This window comes from Papio anubis, chromosome 7 (genome assembly GCF_008728515.1).
Source record: "Papio anubis isolate 15944 chromosome 7, Panubis1.0, whole genome shotgun sequence".
Classification (NCBI taxonomy): Eukaryota; Metazoa; Chordata; class Mammalia; order Primates; family Cercopithecidae; genus Papio; species Papio anubis.
Genome location: NC_044982.1, coordinates 125,780,240 through 125,795,325, shown reverse-complemented (window position 1 = coordinate 125,795,325; position 15,086 = coordinate 125,780,240). Strand labels below are relative to the sequence as shown.

Here is a 15,086-nt window from a genome sequence, read left to right as displayed (position 1 = left end):
ACCACTATTGAGCTACATGGGAGAGATTTACAAGAAGACAAACTCCCCCCAGAAAGAAAGAAAAGAGTGAGTAACATGTAGGTGTCATTGTAGTATTGCCTGGCAGTCCATGAATCGGATGCAGTGGGACTACTTCTTTTCAATGGCAAAGCAGGCTGATAGCTCACCAAGCAGTGTTAGAAACGGCAACCAATGTGAATTGCCATACTTCTCAAAATGACTGTCCCTCTAGGTCCTAGTAGCTGTGATTCCAATTAGAATACAATATAGAAAGGGAAGGACCTGTGACCTGGGAGAATTGTGCTTCCTGCTAGCACCAAATTAAAAAGTATTAAATGAAAAATTGTTTTGTATTTTATCATGGCATATTCATCCACAAAGGATATTGAAGTGGGCTCTATCATGGATAGGCTGTGTGAGGTGAGAGAGGGTATATGTCTTTATGATTTTACATGATGCCCGGGGCACCCTGTGGAATCACACTGTGTAATACTCATAGAATGTTCTTTTAGTGCCTCATGAGTTTTCAGTATTAATCTATCCCTTTTCATGACATTTTAAAGATTAGGAATTGCAAGTTTCATTACTGAGTTAGGGACAGAAACCAAACATTATGAAATATTAAAAATTCAGATTTTGTTCAGTGCATTGGAGAAGCCATTTCAGGATCTAAGAATATTTGCTACAACTAGAAAAAGGTTCTCTTGTGTAATGTCTTTGTTGACTTGTGCACACACACACCTACCCCTGCTGAAGGTGAAGGTGAGGATGGTGGCATGGAAGTAAGTGGCAGATGTGATTTTTATAGTACATAGAAAATCATTCGTGCCAGTTAAAGGACCCTAGAATTATAAGAGCCTATCCAAGTATTCAATATTTAAACATTTGTGGTTATACTAAATGAAACTGATTTTGAATATTAAGTCATGGTATGTATGAAACTTAATGTCAAACAGGTCAGGCAGCTAAAAACTTGATTAGTATCCATTTCTCAGAGGAAGTGATTATAAGGAAGAACTACATTGAGTCTAAATGTAATTCTTAATGAAGCAGTTTCCATTTTAATTAAAGGCAACCTTGTAAGTGAACATCAGCATGAAAGGGTCAGTTAGAGTCCCTTCATTTTCAGCAGGATTTTTTTTTTTTTTTTTGCTATGTACTTTTTTAGTGACACAGATATTAAACCTAAACCTGAAATGGCCACTAGATCCTACAGCTCCCAATGCTTCTTCCCCAATGCCATCTTAAAAAAAAAAAAAAAAAACTTATTAAGACAGTATATCTTACAAACAATACTTTAAAAAGTAATAATAAAGTTACAGCCTATTTATTTTGCCAGTAAAAGAATGAAGCCTTTTCCTAGAAAAGGAATCAGACTTTTCAAATAGAATTGTTTGAGTAGGTTTTGTCATCATTGCAGTAGGTTTAACTTAAAGTGGCCTAGAAAATACAGTTCAGTGTTTTAGGAGTAATTGATTCAAGTGACAGAAACCACATTATATTGCTGTTAGCAAAAAAGAGTGTGTATTGGCTCAAGTAACTCCATAAGTGCACGAAGGCTAATAGACATGTAGTACTATTAATGATAGCAAACAATTGAAACTACCTCAATACCCACTAATACTATATTGGTTAAATTAAGAGAAAGAGCCGTGTTAGAGCAGATATTCAGGCCAGGCCAGCTGTATGACCTTGGGCCAACTTAACCTCAGCGTCCTCATCTACAACATGGGGCTAACAGTAGCTACCTTTCTGATGTGTTGTGAAGATTAATTGATTGAATAGATGGAAAGAATGTGCTTGGAATGGAGCCTGCGTGTAGTAAGTGCTATGATAAGTGCCTGCTACTCCAGCTCTCACTGGTACACTTCCTCGGTGGTTCTTGCTTCCGTTGTATGTCCATACTCTGACACACCATGTAGCTGTCAGGAAGAATGAGGTACCTGTTTAAGATACACACTCAGGGAAAAACATAAAAGCAAGAAGCAGGTGTAATCTGACTTCATACGAATAAAATAGTGGCAAACACTTTAAGTGCTTTATTTTTGGTAAGTACTCTTCTAAAAGCACTTCACATACACAACTCTCTCGTCTCCACACTGGGCCTCTGTGGTGGGTGCTCTTCTGTATTCCTGTTTTATATTTGATGGAGCAGAGGCATGAAAAGGTTAAGTAACATTAGGGCAGACGGTTTTGAAAATTGTTCTTAAAACAGTATATTCTTATCTCCACAAGGAAATTATTTGCAGTATTGAGCTTTTTAAAAAGTGTTTTTGACAGTAATATCCAGCACTTTCAATTGTGAAGTCCTGCTTACAGCAGTAATTACTAAATCTGTATTAAATTCCTTTACTTCCTTTTCCCCAAATCTGACAGATGGCTGTATAAAAACTCTAAAACTATCTCAGATCAAGGATGTTCAAAGTCAAGTAATTGTGAGAGTTCCCTGTGAAATATGAAAGGCCTTGCAAAGATTCCAATACAAGGCAGTTTCTTCCTTTTGAGGCCTAACCTGGGGAGGGAATGGAAGGAGTCATGTCGCCCTGTGCAGAGTCATGCATATGATCTGTTATGATAGCAAATGGCCAGTGTTAGTTACTCTTGGGGAAAGTAGTGGGATTGGATGAAGGCATTGGGGGAGGTCAGTGGCTTAAACCTTTTATTTAGTATGTGTCTATGGTTTTGAAATTTTTATATTATTTTTTAACTTAGAAATAAATGATTTAAATATTCCCTCAAAGGGAGTCATCTGTAGGGCTTTAACAAATATTTGTAGTTTTTTAAGTGTCAAAGAGATGGCTTCTTACTGAGATATTTTCCTATATGGTGATTTTGTTTAGAAATGGAGCATCTACTGTTGTCACGGCTATATTCGGAGGCATTCTCCAAAATGAGGTTAACTGCCTCATATGTGGGACAGAATCTAGAAAGTTTGATCCATTCCTAGGTAAGTTATGTGGCATGTGGATATATAATATTTTATTAAAATAATTTTAATGTTTCCTTCAAAAAATAAGTGTAAAGAGAAATCTAGAAATATATCAGTTTGTGAAATTATTTTTGAGTAGACATATATGCCTTTAACAGCTCTTTATTTACTTATCTCTCCTTTTAAGACCTTTCATTAGATATTCCAAGTCAGTTCAGAAGTAAGCGCTCTAAGAATCAAGAAAATGGACCAGTTTGTTCATTACGAGGTAAAGATACTTGAATGTTCTAAAGTATTTTTTCTTTAAATAATGGAATAGATTGATAAGCTTCATCTATATGTGCTATGTGGTTAATATCCTTAATAAATCTGTGTTATAACTTAAAAGTCAAACTTGAATGTCTTTTCCTACCCTCCAAAATGTTACTGAATAAGAATGTCTGCCATAAGATATTGTGTGAAGCATAAAATATTTCTCATTTTTTTCTTCTTTTTAATACTGACTTTAAAATAGAAGGTCTGTAGCAGAAGTTTTTCTGACCAAATGAAACAGAAGTTATTCTGTAGTTATCCCACTAGCATCTATCGGAAGAAAATACTCAGCAGAGTCTTATAAATTATGGTATTATGTATTGTTGTCAAATAGTTTGAGAAATCTCTGGATGATATAACTGCTGCTTAAGCCTGAGGCCCTGCTTTTAAGACTGTTAAAATTCACATTTATTTAGGGAGATTTGAACATATTTTTTCCTTGATGAATACTAGCTACTGTAATCAAGGCAGAAGACCTTACTTAAAATTTTATCGTAGACCATAAGTGTACACACAGGTCACAATTAAAATGGCTAATTGTTCTTGCTAGTTATATAAAGAAGCAGCTAGGATAGACAAAAGAGGGCCGAGTCTGTATTTTATCAGAAACTCTACACTGAAGCTAACAGTTTCTACTCTGACTTGTATGTTCACTAAAAGTAATTCTCTTTTCTCTATTTTAGGGAGTATTGTCATGATGGTTTTTTTATTGCAAAACTGCACTGTCCAATATGATAACCATGAGTCATGTAGCTATTAATTAAAATTTAAAATTCTGTTGCTTAATCACACTTGAACCACATGTGCTCAGAAACCACAGGGGCTAGTAGGGGGCTCCTGCGTTAGACAGCACTACTCTAGAATCACATTATCCTAGTGGAAATAAAACTTTCTGTTGGAGAAGGGCTAGGCTTCTCTGCGTTACTGGCATTCTGTGTAATGTGAGGCATTTGGCTTGTTAGAAGCAGCAGAGGTCTCAGACACTTGTAGCACTGTTGCTCAGGTAGTTTCTAGAAATCCATCAGATGATACGTGGGATGACTAGACTACACTCCAGTAAGGAACCGGAACAACTCTGTATATGAAACATTTTGTGGATGCGCTTAGTTTGTTCCTTACCTACACGACCAGTGTTGATTGTCTCCATAACAGGAATACAGAAGAAAAAGCCCCACTCCACTTCTCTGCAAAATATATGGCTATAGTATGTGGCTCCAAAACTGTTTTTGGCCTATTTGAGATTAAGAAAATTCACAGTATGCTTGATATTGTCAAATATCACACATTTTCTCTTTATATCTAGGGCATGTGAATACAAGCTAACTTAATCATAAATACCTGGTTATTTACAGTGGAAGTCAGTGAGAATTAAAGGAATTAGCCTCAAACTATATCATTTTATAAACTCTTCAGTAAGAACAGTACTAATCACGTTAGTTTAAAAACTGTTCCTCACTATATATACATGGATATATATCTGAACAATACTTTTTGTTTTTTTGTGGTTTGTTTTTTTTTGAGACTGAGTCTTGCTCTGTCGCCCAGGCTGGAGTGCAGTGGTGCGATCTTGGCTCACTGCAACCTCCACCTCCCACGTTCAACGATTCTCCTGGCTCAGCCTCCTGAGTAGCTGGGACTACAGGTGCATGCCACCACGCCTGGCTAATTTTTGTATTTTTAGTAGAGACGAGGTTTTGCCATGTTGGCTAGGCTGATCTTCAACTCCTAACCTCAAGTGATTCGCCCACCTTGGCTTCCTAAAGTGCTGGGATTACAGACATGAGCCACCGCACCCAGCCTGAACAGTACTTTCTGATATTTAACAAAACTTAGTAAATCCAGATGATCTTTGGCTAGAAGACTCAGAGACACTAGTTTGTTTAGGCTTCTTTCCTTCCTTCCTTCTGTGTTGTTTCCCTCATTCTGAGTTGGTTCTATATGTGGTTCTTATTGACTTTCGTAACATTTCAGTTATGACTTATCCCAGAATACTTGAATACCAAGCAGAGTCTCACTTCTTGAGCCCATCCAGGAGGAGAGTGCATGACACAGCTTATAGATGGCCGATTATTCTCCAAACAACAGAAGTGGCAAGTGGCATCCGCCTTGCATCCCAGGGAGTATTGTCCTTGGCACAGAATCCTTGAACTCTGATGTGATTGGTGTTAGCTTCAGGGGGCCCAGACCATCCTAAGTAGTTTAGGGTTTGGCCGGAAAAGCGTTTCCTGTAATATCAGCTGGCTTTTGTTTGAATCCTCAGGCTTGATTTTTGTTTGAGCTTACTGTTGGCTTTAAAAAGTCCATGACAGGATCTGGTACCTCCTCATTGTGTTTTTGTTGACCACCCTTATCAATTAAGGGCACTTCTCTTGGACATCCAGAATGTCATGGACTTCACTTGACTCATAGACCTTTCTTTATTTACTGGAAATGGAGACTTGTGATTACCTAGTAAGTCTTCTACATGTTTTGAGTCCACTTGACAAGAACTACTTGTGTACTTTTTGGATTTGTAATTGTTAAGCTTAGTTTTCCTTTAAAAAGCAAAAGTCATGGTGAGAAAGACCCATCTTAAATAACTTAAATAACTTGAAGTTAACTAAAAATATGCATATTGCAGAAGGCATTAAATAACCCCAGTTCTGAAACCTGATAAAGATACCATGAAAAAGAAAATATAGCTTGATCTCACTTATATTATAGATCGAAAAATCCTAAATAAAGTATTAGCAAATACAACTCAGTAGTGTACTAAAACAATAATATACAGAGATCAAATAGGACTGATTTAATACTAGAAATATAATTAGGTGAAAACAAATGAAAATGCTCTAATAGGCCAAATGCCTGGGCATAGTGGTTTATGCCTGTAATCCTAGCACTTTGGAAGGCTAAGATGGGAGCATTGCTTGATCCCAGGAGTTTGAGACCAGCCTGGGCAACATAGTGAGACCCTGTCTGTACCAAACAAAAATAAGAAGGCCAGGCATGGTGGCTCACGCCTGTAATCCCCGCACTTTTGGAGGCCGAGGCAGGCTGATCACGAGGTCAGGCGATCGAGACCATCCTGGCCAACATGGTGAAACCCTGTCTCTACTAAAAATACAAAAATTAGCTGGACGTGGTGGCAAGTGCCTGTAATCCCAGCTACTCCTTCAGGAGGCTGACGCAGCAAAATAACTTGAACCACGGAGTCAGAGCTTGCAGTGAGCCGAGATCGTGCCACCGCACTCCAGCCTGGTGACACAGTGAGACTCTGTCTCTAAATATATAAATAAATAATATAATAATAAGAAACATTAATTGGGCATGGTGGTATATGCCTATAATCCCAGCTTCTTAAGAGGCTTAGGCAAGGAGGATCACTTGAGCCCAGGAGTTGGAGGCTGCATTGAGCCTTCACTGCTCCTGTACTTTAAGCCTGGGTGAGAGAGTGAGACCCTGTCTCCAAAAAAAAAAAAAAAAACCAAAAATGTCCAAATAAGATACCGATAAAATCCCAAATCCATTACTGATTAAAAGGAGAATAAAGGGGTGGGCGCAGTGTAGTCCCAGCACTTTGGGAGGCCAAGGCGGGTGGATCACTTGAGGCTAGGAGTTCGAGACCAGCCCTGACCAATGTGGAGAAACCCCATCTCTACTAAAAATACAAAAATTAGCCACGTATGGTGGCATGTGCCTGTAGTCCCAGCTCCTCGGGAGGCCGAGGCAGAATAATGGCTTGAACCCGGGAGGCAGAGGTTGCAGAGAGCCGAGATCGTGCCACTGCACTCCAGCCTCGACAACACAGTGAGACTCTGTCTCAAAAACAAAGAGAAGAAAAAACTTTTATTAGGAATAGAAATGTTAACTTGATGACAATTATTAACAGCTATCAGTGATCATCACACTGGTGAAGCACTGATGATTTTCCATTAAGGCCGGAAATAAGCCAAGAGACCTACTGAAATACTGCTCAGACGTCTTCTGGAAAAACAAGGCAATAAACTAGGAAAAGAAATAAGAATAAATTATAGAAGAAGAATGACCAAATTATTAACATTTGCAGACAGACTGATTATATACCTAGAATATTTCAGGAGAATCAGTTGGAAAATTACAAGAAATATTAACTATTGTCATGGAGAGTTGAGACTGGGCAGGAAGACACCTGCTTTTCTAGAAGCCCTCAATTTAAAAAAAAATCAAACACAAGTAATACTTTGTAATACTTTGATAAATATGTTCTAAACATGGAGCTAAAAAGTTTAGGCAAAAAGGCAGCTGATTTTCTGTACATAGCAGAATAATCTATTCACAGTAGCAATAAAAACTCAAAAGTACTTAATAAATTTAATAAGGAATATGCAGTACTTTAGTAAAACATTATAAAAGGACAGATAAAGCCTGAATAAAAAGAGCCACATCATATTCTTGGATGGGAAGACCCAATATTGCAGAAATGTCCATTTTCTCCCAAATTACTCCCTACATCTATTCTAATTTATTAAAAAATTCCTCTGTAAGTAGAAATTCTCAAGAGGAGTTAAAGAAGTTTTTAAAATGAAAGTAAGGTAGAAACATAGCAATGGGATAGGAAATGTCCTAGAACTACGAATATAGAGCAGGTGCTAATGTAAAATATTTATGGAAATTTACAATATGCCAAAGAATGTCAAATCAGTGGGATGAATAAGAAATTAGGCAATAAATGGTGTTAGTGTTAATGAAAATTAATTTGGGAAAACACTGATTTCCTCCCTGCCTCATATCCTTTCCCTAATTTGAGGTTTCAGTATTTAAATATGAAACATAAAACCACAGGACACTGTAGGAAAGCATCTTTATGATCTTGTCATAGGGGAAATCTTTCTAAGCCAGAACCTATAATGGGAAATGCTTCATAAATATAATTGAGCAATGGTAAAAGACCATAGACAAAGTGGAAAAGAGATGATAAACTTGAGACAAATATTTGGACGTATATGAAAAAGGTGACTTGGGCAGAGTACATGAGTAAGATATAAATGATCATTATAACATCTAAAAAGTGTTAATCCTCATATTCAAGAAAATGTAAGTAAAACAAGATTGATGAAAAGGATAAAGATGGATGTCAGTGCAAGAGGACACTCGTGTTGGTGTTAGAAGTATAAATTGGCATGATTGTTTTTGGAGGGTAGTGATCACCATTTTTAATAAGCATTTCCTTAGACATACTAATTTCACTTACAAGGGTGGACAATAATATGTGTAAAAGATTTTAATTGAAACACTCTTTGTTATTGAAAAAAATCAAACAATTTAAATGTTCACCAGTAGGGCACTGGTTTCATAAATTGTATTATGTGACAATTAAGAAAGATAAAGTTGACCAATAACTACGCCATAGAAACATAGCTACAAAATATTGTGTAGTAAAAAACTGTCCATGGAAGTATGTGTGTGGAATAATTCCATTTGTGTAAGATAAAAAACATATGGGTGCTAAAATTCTTAAACAGCATACACTGTGCTGTTCACAGTGATTATCTCAGGGAAGTGAGATTCAGGAGGGAAATGGAACTGAATTATTTTTTCATTTGTTTTAACCAGTGTGTATCACCTTTATAATACCTACTTGGGGGAGAGTAAAAAATGCATATTAACTTAATGTATAATTCCAAACTACTGCTTTGCTAAATTAAATTTATATAGTATATAAAGTTGATCTAATAACTTCAACAAACTAGCTTTATTTTCTGCTTTCCATAGAGATGCTATTTTAACAGTTTATATCATGTGGAAGACTGACAGTTGTGAAATATATGCCCTGAAATCTTTGAGAATCTTAAGAGTTTCAGAAACTGGTACGCATATATATATATATGAATATATTATAAGCATATATACTTATATATTATTTTAATATTTATATAAGTATATATTTATTTTTTCTTTTAGGAAATGCGGTAAAGTACAAATGAAACATTAAGCAGCTTCCTCAGATCCTTACTGAATTGTGAACACTGGATAGCTACTAGATTCTTTTATTTACTAGCTAGTAGATTCTTTTATTTATTTATGTTTTTGAGATGGAGTGTTGCTCTGTCATGCAGGCTAGAATGCAGTGGCACGATCTTGGCTCACTGCAACCTCCAGGTTTAAGCAATTCTGCTGTCTCAGCCTCCTGAGTAGCTGGGATTGCAGGCACGTACCACCATGCCCAGCTAATTTTTGTACTTAGTAGAGATGGGGTTCATCATGTTGGCCAGGCTGGTCTTGGACTCCTGACCTCAAGTGATCTGCCTGCCTCGGCCTCCCAAAGTGCTGGGATGACAGGCGTAAGCCACCATGCCTGGTTGCTAATAGACTCTTTACCGGCCATATGATTCGCTTCCACATGTGAGCTCTGAGGTGAAATTCACACTCATGCTGCTGCAAAATATTGAACTGAAGTACATTTCAGGGTCATTCAGGCTTTTCAAATAGTTAAAATAGTTGCCAAATCTGTGAATGTTTAAGGGTATGTTATATCAGATAGTCTTCCTCTTAAAGAAATATGTGTTCATGCGTTTATATGTATGTGTGTGTTGGTTTTGTGTGTGTGTGTGTGTGGTTTTTTTTTTTAAGATGGAGTCTTGCTCTGTTGCCCAGGCTGGAGTGCAGTGGTGCAATCTTGGCTCACTGCAACCTCCACCTCTGGGTTCAAGCGATTCTTCTTCCTCAGCCTCCTGAGTAGCTGGGACTATGGGTGCACGCCACCACACCCAGCTAATTTTTTTTTTTTTTTTTTTGTATTTTTAGTAGAGACAGGGTTTCACCATATTGGTTTGGTCTCAAACTCCTGAACTCGTGATCCGCCTGCCTCGGTCTCCCAAAGTGCTAGGATTACAGGTGTGAGCCACTGTGCCTGGCCCATGTTTTTTTTTTTTAAAGACAAGGTCTCACTCTATTGCCCAGGCTAGAGTGCAGTGGCAGGATCATGGCTCACTGCATTTTAACCTCTTAGTCTGAAGTGATCCTCCCACCTCAGTCTCCTGAGTAGCTGGGACTACAGGCACATGCCACCATGCTTGCCAGTTTTTTGTATGTGTTTTAGACACAGTGTTTCGCCCTTTTGCTCAGGCTGGTCTTGAACTCCTAGGTTCAAATGGTCCCCCACCTCAGCCTCCCAAAGTGCTGGGATTACAGGCGTGAGCCACTACGCCTGGCCTATATGTTTTAATAATGGTTTTCTTTATGCATATATTCATTTAGGAATTTGGAGAAAACTCAAAAAAGTAAAAAGAGGAGCATACACATCCCTTATAAGCTTATCATCCAGACATACTGTAGTTCAGAAATTTTATGTTTAAAAACTGTGATTTAAAAGTTGTTTTTTTAGGGCCGGGAATGGTGGCTCATGTCTGTAATCCCAGCACTGTGGGAGGCTGAGGATTACCAATAGGCATAGGTTTCCAGGGATGCTCAAGAAACTTTTTAAAACCCATGAAGAGATGACAGTGGTAGCGCAGATTGTTCTCTACTAATCCAACTAGGGTTTACTATAATAGCACTTCCTTATGGAACTCCCCAGGAGGCCCCCCTGGGCACAACAGTCTCCTTACCTTCTGCTTCAGCTGGGATCCTGAGGATGTCCCCACCTCTTGGCAGGCTGTAACAGCACGGAGAACAGAGAGGGGTTCTCAAGGCAGTTAGGTGGCGCCATCATTTTTTAAACTGAGGGTTTGAAAAACCAGGCTCAGCTTATATTGCCTCTTTATGAATCATCTTATGGGCCTGACTTGACAGTGTCTATTCCTTTTTGGTATCTCACATGGCCTTAGATGAAAAGGACTAACTCTCCATTATCTTGTGCATCAATCAGCAAGGAGACCACTACATGGTCACCTTGTAAGTTTAAGCAGCTCAAAAAGGCAGGGAGGAAGAAAATGTTGGAAAGCAAGAAGATGCTAGGAGAAGGCATAAAGAACCTCCTTTGCGTTGGAGAGAAGATGAGGACAGGAAGGGAGGCTGTGAGAGGTGCTTTGGTTTCAGAAAAGGAGCAGGGTGATGGCAGGGGCTTTGCCTGGCAGGGAGAAGGAACAAGAGAGCAGTCTAGTATTTATGTGCATTTCACATAAATGCAGATGAGTTACTGTGAAATGTTGATACATTCTTTCAGTAATCTCAGTGCTCCTCAGGGTATCAAATTCCTGAAATTAAAGGTTCTAAATAGTTACTAAAGGAGATTTAGAATACCACCCACCAACTCAGTAGTAGCCCTCTCTGAATGACCCCATGCTTCCACACATGGGGAGACCCCTTCAGAAAGTGGGTCTGTACAGGTTAAATATAGGGGAAAAAGGCTTCTCTGCTGTTGAGGCGTTTCTACTTCTCAGTGTTGTGCGGCTAGGTAGCATGGGCAACAATGTCTTGCTGGTGAATCTTACAACCATCTGGCTAATGGGATGGAGAGGCTGGGGTGACAGTATCTCGGAGTCATCATATTCTCCCTGCCCTCTTATTTGCCTGTGAAAGTTTCAAGCAGATATTGTCAATTATTTAAAAAAAAAAAAAAAAGCCAGGCACAGTGGCTCATGCCTGTAATCTCAGCTACTGGGGAGGATTGCTTGAGCCTCGGAATTTGAGGCTGCAGTGAGCTATTTTACACTCCAGCTGGGTGACAGAGGAAAACCTTGTCTCTTAAAACAATTTTTTAAAAACTTGTCGTAAAATATACATAGAATAAAATGTAACATGTTAACTGTTTTAAGTGTGTAATTCAGTGGCATTAAGCATACCCAGAATATTATACAACCATTACTACTTCTAAAAATTTCTGTCATCCTAAACAGAAACTCGGTACCCATTAAACAGTAACTCATTATTTTTCCTCTCTTATTCTCAGTAACTCTTATTCTACACTCTATGAATTTTGTCTATTCTAGGCACCTCATATTAAGTGGAATCATACTGTACTTATCCCTTTGTGATTGACTTAGCATATTTTCAGGGTTCATCCATGTTGTAGCATATCTCAGAATTTCCTTCCTTTTTGAGGCTTAATATTCTCCTGTATGTATAGACTGCATTCTGTTCATCCATTCATCTGTTGACACTTGGGTTGTTCCCACCTTTTGGCTATTACAAATAATGCTGCTATGAACACTGGTGTACATGTATCTGAGTTCCTGCTTCCAGTTCTTTTGGGTATATACCTAAGAGTGGAATTGCTGGATCATAATTCTGTTTAACTTGTTGAGTTACTGCCAAATTTTTCCACAGTGGCTATACCATTTTACATTCCCACCAGCAAGGTACAACGGTTTTTTTTGTTTGTTTGTTTTTTCGAGATGAAGTCTTGCTCTGTCGCCCAGACTGGAGTGCAGTTGTGTGATCTCAGCTCACTGCAACCACCACCTCCCAGGTTCATCATGCCATTCTCCTGCCTCAGCCTCCCAAGTAGCTGGGACTACAGGCACCTGCCACCACGCCCAGCTAATTTTTTGTATTTTTAGTAGAGACGGAGTTTCACCATGTTAGCGAGGATGGTCTCGATCTCCTGACCTCGTGATCTACCCGCCTCAGCCTCCCAAAGTGCTGGGACTACAGGCATGAGCCACCGTACCTGGCTGGTACAATGGTTTTAATTTCTCCACTTTCTAGCTAACACGTTATTTTCTGCTTTTGTTTTTGTCTTTTAAATAACAGCCATCCTAGTAACTGTGAAGTAGTATGTCACTATGGTTTTGATTTGCATTTCCCTAGTAATTAGTGATGTCGAACATCTTTTTATGTGTCTGTTGGTCATTTGTGCCTCTTTGTAGAAAAGTCTATTAAAGTCCTTTCCCCATTTTTGAATCAGTTTGTTGTTGTCGTTGAGTTTAGTAATTAGTGATGTTGAGCATCTTTTTATGTGTTTATTGGTCATTTGTGCTTCTTTGGAGATATGTCTATTAATGTCCTTTGCCCATTTTTGAATCAGTTTGTTGTTGAGTTTTAGGAGTTCTTCATATATTGTGGCCATTAATCCCTTATCCAGATACATGATTTGCAAATATTTTTCTCCCATTCTGTGGTTTCTCTTTATAGTGTCCCTTAATACACAATTTTTTAATTTTGATAAAGTTCAGCTTATCTATTTTTTCTTTTGTTGCCTGTGCTTTGGGTGTCATATCAAAATCATTGCCAAATCTAATGTCATGGAGCTTTTTCCCTATGTTTTCTTCTAAGAGTTTTATAGTTTTAAGACTTACGTTTCAGACCTTTGATCTATTTTAATTTTTGTATATGGTGTAACTGTCCAACTTCTTTTGCATGTTGATATCCAGTTTCCCCAGCACCATTTGTTGAAAAGATGGTCCTTTCCCCATTGAGTAGTCTTGTCATTCTTGTCAAAAATCAGTTGACTGTATATGTAAGAGTTTATTTCATTGGTCTGTATGTCTGTTCTTATGTCAGTGCCATACTGTTTGATTACTGTACCTTTGTAGTAAGTTTTAAAATCAAAAGTGTGAGTCCTATAACTTTTTTGTTCTTTTTCAAAATTGTTTTGGCTATTCAGGATTCCTTAAGAGTCCATGTGAGTTTTAGGATGGGTTTTCTATTTCTGCAAAAATTTCTACTGGGATTTTGATAAGAATTGCACTGAATCTGTGGATTGCTTTGGGTAGTAATAATCATGTTAACAACATCAAGTCTTCCAATCTATGAATGCAGGATGTCTTTAAAATTTTATTTCAGCAGTGTTTTGTAGTTTTCAGGTATAAGTCTTTTGTCTCCTTAAATGTATTCCTAAGTATTTTATTCTTTTTGATGCTACTATAAATGAAATTATCTTAATTTCCTTTTTGGAAATACCTAACAAACAATGAATACATTGTCAGTATGTAGCAATGCAACTAACTTTTGTATGTTGATTTTGTATCCTGTCTTTTCATTCTCTTGACAGAATGAATTTTTAATTTAATCTTTACAGAGCAAAAATTTTTAATTGTAATGAAGTCAAACTTATAAATCCTTCTTTCATGGATTATGCCTTTGGTGTTGCATCTAAAAAGCCATTGCCAAACCCAAGGTCATCTGGATTTTTTCCTATGTTCTGAAAGTTTTATACCTTTGATCTATTTTAATAGTTTTTGTGGAGGGAATAAAAGGTCTGTGTCTAGATTTTTTTTTTGGCCTGTGAATGTCCAGTTCTAGTACCATTTGTTGAAAATACTATCCATTCTCCATTGTATTGTCTCTGCTCCTTTGTCAAAGGCAGTTGACTATATTTGTATGAGTCTATTTCTGGGTGCTCTATTCTCTTCCACTGATCTGTTTTCTTTCTTTCGCCAGCACATTGTCTTGGTACTATAGCTTTGTAATAAGTTAAGTTGGGTAATATCAGTCTTTCAATTTTGTTCTTCTTCAATGTTGTATTTGCTATTCTTGGTCTTTTGCCTTTCCATAATAAACTTTAATTTTGTCATCATCCACAAAATAATTTGCTGGTTTGAGATTGCACTGAATCTATGGATGAAGTTGGGAAGAACTGACATCAATAGTGAGTCTTCCTGTCCATGAACACAGGATGTCTTTATGTCTTTTAAAATTTCTTTCAGCAACATTTCATAGCTTTCAGGTACAGTTAATTTTTTTGTAACTGTAGGGTTTTTTACATGAGATCATGTGATCTGTCAACAGAGATAATTATACTTTTTCCTTTTCATTTTGGATGTTTTTTTCCTTACCTAGTTGCTTTAGCTAAAACTTCCAATATTATGTTGAACAGAAGTGGCAAAAGTAAGCATCCTTGTTTTCCTGATCTTAGAGGAAAAGTTTTCAGTCTTTCACCATTGAGTGTGATGTTCACTGTGGGTTTTCATATATGGCCTTTGTCATGTTGAAGTTCTCCTTT

General features: G+C 37.6%; 1 protein-coding gene across 8 annotated transcripts in view; it reads left to right on the top strand.

Moving 5' to 3' along the window:
* USP3 (ubiquitin specific peptidase 3) overlaps window positions 1-15,086 on the top strand; it is an 85,338-nt gene that overhangs the window by 64,773 nt on the left and 5,479 nt on the right. For all 8 annotated transcript variants that reach the window (XM_021940632.2, XM_021940634.2, XM_021940638.2 and 5 more), the window contains 2 exons: window positions 2,841-2,947; window positions 3,117-3,197. In XM_021940632.2, coding sequence (XP_021796324.1) covers window positions 2,841-2,947; window positions 3,117-3,197 — 188 coding nt within the window. The remainder of the gene's footprint in view (window positions 1-2,840; window positions 2,948-3,116; window positions 3,198-15,086) is intronic.